Below are 6,000 nucleotides of genomic sequence, written 5' to 3'. Positions count from 1 at the left end.
ATAAAATACCACAGTTGAGTGTATTGGGCCCATAGACTGTATATAAAGTACTACAGTAGTATAGTAGTGTATTGGGCCCATAGACTGTATATAAAGTACTACAGTAGTATAGTAGTGTATTGGGCCCATAGACTGTATATAAAGTACTACAGTAGTATAGTAGTGTGCTGGGCCCATAGACTGTATATAAAATACTAAAGTACTACAGTAGTATAGTAGTGTGTTGGGCCCATAGACTGTATATAAAGTACTACAGTAGTATAGTAGTGTGCTGGGCCCCAGTACAGATGTCCCTCCCTGGAAGCTGGGACGTGCTGCCCTCTATCAGCAGTGACGCGCCCCGCCCCGCCCCGCCTATCAGCATCTCCAGGCGGCTGAGCGGAGCTGGGAGTCTAGAGGAGCTGGAGCAGGCAGCGCACAGTGCAGCGGCTCCCGCGTTTGTCCGACACTTAGCTAGAGCTGCTCCCCAGGCGGTGGAGGTGATGATGGCGGCGGCTGTAGAGAGAGGAGTCGTCCGGGCCGCTCTCCTGAACCCGAGCAGCGGCGGCGGCGGCGGACCAGCGCCGACAATGCTCCCGGCCGGAGCGTTAGCCGGGGCTGTGCTGCTGGGCTCGGGCTCCGGCAGCATGCCCGTACCCATGAACCTCTTCGCGACCTGGGAGATAGACCGATCATCCCCAAGCTGCGTCCCGAGGTAACGTGAACATTGTTGTGTGTTGGCGTGTAAAAAGACAAAAACAGCACAAGCAGCAGTGTGAACAAATCAGCGCGCAGTTTGACAAACATCAGGCTAATGTTAGACAAACAACGCCCTCGAGCTGCAACACATTTCCAAAACATTGTCGGGCTGGCTAGCGAGCTAACTAGCAAGGTAGCTAATGCTAACGCGACCTAGCAAACAGCGCTGGTGTTTTCCTCTCATGTTTCGTGCTAAAAGCGGTTGACACTTTTCTTATTTTTGGCCCTTTAAAGACACAGTCGGCTTAAACACCAAATTGTCACGTTCATACCAGCAGCTCATACATTCCCTCTCAAGTGAGTAATTAACAATCGGTGTGTTCATTTATATTTTCACCGTTATGATAACTAGCTTATAAAAGTTTAGCTAACTACTTCATCGGCGTCTGCGTTGCTGCGTCGTATTTTAAAGTTTCCCGACAGGCACATTCTGCTGTGTCCCTGCTGACCCGCGTGTGAACTGATTTGCGGAATGCAAGCCACCTAATGCCGACACAAGTGTCTCTAAATGCGGTGACACGGACGCCGCTCGTCTCACCAGCAGCATGCACCCATGTCATCCGTCAGCAGCACCGTGTGTGTGTGTGTCATGAGCCGATGGGCTTTTCTGCAGCAGGCCAGCTTATTTGAGACCCACATCATTATAATGCTCAGGTGCTCGGTGCTGTGGTTATAACGGGTAACTGACATACATAGACACACACACACACACACCCAGGCACCACAATAAACAACACACTCTGGTGTTGACACAGCAGAGGGCTACACTCTTTACGATCGTCTCTTCTGCAAATGCAAGAGTCCCCATTGGCTCCGTTGCTGTTCTGATGACACCGTTTGATATAGAGGACAGTCAGCGATGTTAATACTCCCGCATTAGAATTCATCGTCAGTGAGCAGGCATGGCTGCCACCTGACCAGAAGCCTCCTGGGATCTCTGGGCACATTAATCAGCGTTGACCTAGATCTGTTCCACTCATTGGTAGAAAAGTGGGCTTACAGTGGGGAGGGTTTCCTCCACAGTCGATGTGCGCGCGCGTGTGTGTGTGTTTGCCGGCAGGCTCTTTAGTGTCTGCATATGTGAAGCATGACATGAGGAAAACATGATTAATTCACAGGGATTGTGGTCAAATTTCTGTTTGAATATTGCTAGATTGCTAATAAATATACACAACATGCCTGCCCTCATATGCTAGTGTTACTGGCAATGTATCATTACAACTGGCATTGCTGCTCCCTTCATCTCTGTCAGACATGTTCTTCTGTGTTAATACTTTAAACATTAATACGGCTCTCCATTTATGTTAGACACAGTCTTTTCTTGTGAATGTTGTTATTTTGTGGACATGCTCTGTTACACACGACATCTATTGCCGATCTGTACGTCCTGGGGGAGGAATCCGTCTCTCTCTTGCGGTTTCTGTGTTTATTCCCCTGCTAAAAGGGTTTTTGTGGCTAGTTTTTTTCTTACTCTAGTCAAGGGTGAAGAGCAGAGATTGTCACACATCGTTTAGCCCTATGAGGCGATTTGTGAATATGGGCTATACAAATACAATTTGATATTATATTCTTGTATATCAGCTCATCTGAAGTGAAATAGATTGAGACGATTTAACTGCCCTATGTCCTTGTTGCCCTTTTTCAGGAATTATTTCTCTTTTTGATATTATCCCTGAAAAAGGACGGTTTAATTTTGTGACCTTTATCTCAGATTGGCCTCAATAGAACTGAAACATCATTGATGTTTGCCTGGGATGAAACACTTGTGGTTTTCAAGGTCATGTCTCCAGTCACCAATAGATAAAACTGATGTACGTACAAGCAACTACATGTGCCTGGTTCTAACATATGGAATCAGGTACTCCAGATAGCTGTATCCATTAAGTTTTAAGGCTACTGGCTGTAGCAGAAAAAGCCGCGGACATGTCTGTGCATTTATAGCGTGACGCACACATGGCACATTGATTTCCCACATCACTGCCTCTGCACTATGTGCCTTCTCTCTGTAGAGGATGACATACAGGCAGCTGTATCAAAGATGAATAAGGGTGAGGATGAAATGGATTATTAATGAGGTATGGAGTAAAGGCATACCAGTCATTGTTCAGCACAAGACTGCAGTAGCTGCTCGACACAAGTCGTTGTTGATGGGCTACTTATCTTATATGTAATATAAGTTTTCTCGGATTATGTATGACAGAATTGTTTATTTAGGCCTGTCAACATTTTTGTCAGACATGATTGCTTGGAGTTATTATTGTTCACAGCAGCTCTCAAAGTAATTTGCCAGGACTGTTTCTGCTCTCTCATCTCAGACTGGTGCGAGAGGTCTTGCATGGAGCCCAACCCAAAGCCTGTTTTGGGGATTCTGCCTTGGCATTCTTTCAGGGGGTGGGCCATTTTGTGTGCAGCTGTTTGCTCCTCCACTAGCCTCTTAGCAAATGTGGGTGTCCAGCTAAGTGGCATGGTTTCAAATGAGGCCACAGGGCTTGGAGCAATTGACGTTTTTTACTGTGGTGATCTAAAACATGACGCACAGCTGTTGTTGGTTAATTATTGCAAGAAGCTGTATTTTAGAAATTGATCCTCCAAGTCTTAGTTTGCAGCCGTCTTGAGAGCCATGCTCAGGGGAAAATATTTTATCCACAATGGAAAATATGTTGTCAGCTTTTGTACAGGCTTTCAGCATGGGATTGTGGTACCTGACAGTTTTGCTGTTGACACAATTATGGCATAGAAAGCACTTTTCTTCTTTTTTGTACTTCTTAACTACTACGCAGATCACAAGATTCATAGAGATATATATTATCTGTTATTTATACATTTACTCATTCTCTTATTATCATCGATTGCTTGTTATATCTAAATGCAACCATTATCTAGCGCATCCAATTTTATTGCTGTGCGTGTTTCAGTATTTGACTGGTTTCTACCTGCCAGACGAGTGTTGTGGGAGCTCTATCCTTAGCATGCCTGTTGGAACAGTTGGATAAACATTGTTTTGTTTCCAGCGCTGCCATGCCTGCCAGTCTGCCACTTTCAAATGATTCTAATACAGTATGTGTCATTGAGGCTCCATCTAATTTCATATAAGCTGAGCTTTTTCACCATCTTGAATTCTACAGTAACACAAAAACCTCTGCAGGGGGTGTTGGCAACACTGCTGCCTTTTCCTTGCTTGGGGCTCAACAAATAGCTGACCAATGCATTGTTTGTTGCTGAGTAACCAGAGATAGCTACAAGGTAAAATGTACAGGAGGAATAATTCAATGATTTCTTTCTGAAAGATAAGACTTGAATGTCCATGTTAGATACATGTAAACTATACCTCAAACAGGATACTAAATGGGGTTACCTTGAATGTAAGGAAGCTGAAGTGAGAGCAACTCTATACTTGAAATAAGTTTTTGGGTATTTTGCCTTTTGTTGACAAGAGAGAAAAATTGTGAAATAGGGAGAGAGGACAGAGAAGACAAGCAGCAAAGGTCTGGGCCAGAACAAACCTGCTGCAGGAGGACTCAAGCCCCTGTTAAAAAAAACTTGGGGGTCCCACTAGCTCACTTGGTGGTGTGGGCTGCAACCCAGGCAAAGAAATATGCCACTAATTTTTGTCCATGCTTAATATGACAATGATGCTTTTGTAGCATAATACTGTGAAGTACAAGCATGATTTCTTTGACCTTTTGGCTTCAGTGTGCACATGTTTAAAGGTTCAGTGTGTAGAATTTAGTTACATCTAGTGGTGAAGTTGCATGTTGCAGCTGAATAACCCTCTCCTCACCTTCCAAACATGAAAGACAACCTGTGGCAGCCTTCAGTTGTCATAGAAACTCAAAAGGTGTTTAGTTTGTGCAGTTTGGGCTACTGATAAACAAAAAACAACAACAATTGCTACAATTTAAATGAATCACACCAGTGAAAATATAACTAGGTCTATTTTACATTCAATTTCTGTCAGATGAATTCCCTTTTACCTAAATATTACACACTGGACCTTTTAAGTATAGTAGCTTTTTTTCCCACAGGTATTATTTCCCTCTCTTGACAGATGTGTGAACAACATACTTAGTGGTCACAAACATGGTTACATAGCGAAGTACACTAAAACTGTCTCTTGGGTCAACAAACCCAAAACAGAGAGAGTTATTGACTTTGCATTATATACATACGCAAAGTTAAGTGGAATGCTTGGAAATCCAAGTGGTCTGTCTAAAAACTATGGCATGGCAGGCATTTGTTGAGGGAACGATGTGGTATTTGCAGGAATGATACTAATGCAGAGGTCAGCATCATGGTGCTATGTTTATCTACTTACAATACATAATGTGTAGCAGCATGAGAAGGTTTGGTTTCTTACCAAGTTCAAAGATCTTTTACAACCTCGGGTCGGAGGTTGTGACCTTTACCCTCGTCACTGACATGATGGGAGCAACCGAGCAATTTGGTCGTGTTTGCCATACAAGCTGGCCAGGCTGCATTGTTTCCAGAATGGCAGGGGAGTTGTTGTGATCGACATCTGTTCACAATTCACAGGCCTTACATATAAACATGACAGTCTTATGTGGGTCACTGAGCAAAAAATGTTTTCAAGAGATAACTTTTGAATTCCATTTTCATGCCATGATATTTTTACTCTGAATGTATATCTGTCTTTTACGTTTGAGAGGGGTTAAGGTTAAAGGTGTGGCCGCAAGCTACAAAACAACATATTTTCCTCTCTCCCTCTGACGTTTATCTCCCTGGAGCAGAGCATCCTTCTTTCTGGCTGCCTGATTCATGGGAGTCCCAAGATGACCTTATTCTGTTGTGAGTTGCAGAGCCTTATCGCAATAGTAATTGAGTGTACTTTGCTGGCTCTGGTCAGATGTTTATTTCCTCTGGCCCAAATCTGTACGGTGTATCAAACTGATGTGTGCTGTGTATGTCAACAAGTAGAGAAGATAAACAAAAAACAAACCCAGGCCTGGACTGGAGCAAGTATCACATTGTTACCTGGGATGAAGCCATCAGCTACAAGTCTGTATACATCCTTTATGCTGCCGTGCACCCTGGAATTTATCATACAGCATCTCCATAGAGTCCTAACTCGCTTCCTTTTTGTGCAGACTCGGACATGATCGTCTCACATATACCAACAAAAATAAAGCTAAAGACTATGCAAGGCAGTTCCCTGATGTTCTAAGCACAAGTGAATATTTTGTACAGTGTGCAACGTTTCAGTGGAACACAAACGATGAAACAAAAGTCATCGATTGACAAATA

General features: G+C 43.6%; 1 protein-coding gene across 2 annotated transcripts in view; it reads left to right on the top strand.

Annotated features, from left to right (window-relative positions):
- The first annotated feature begins 287 nt into the window (after nt 1-287).
- Nucleotides 288-6,000, top strand: part of zmp:0000000755 (phosphofurin acidic cluster sorting protein 2) — a 48,899-nt gene continuing 43,186 nt past the window's right edge. For both annotated transcript variants that reach the window (XM_035172943.2, XM_047342368.1), the window contains exon 1: nt 288-694. In XM_035172943.2, the coding sequence (XP_035028834.1) occupies nt 288-694 (407 nt within the window). The remainder of the gene's footprint in view (nt 695-6,000) is intronic.

This window comes from Hippoglossus stenolepis, chromosome 12 (assembly GCF_022539355.2).
Source record: "Hippoglossus stenolepis isolate QCI-W04-F060 chromosome 12, HSTE1.2, whole genome shotgun sequence".
Taxonomy (NCBI): domain Eukaryota; kingdom Metazoa; phylum Chordata; class Actinopteri; order Pleuronectiformes; family Pleuronectidae; genus Hippoglossus; species Hippoglossus stenolepis.
Note: the sequence above shows the minus strand (reverse complement) of the source record. Positions and strands in the feature narration are given on the sequence as shown.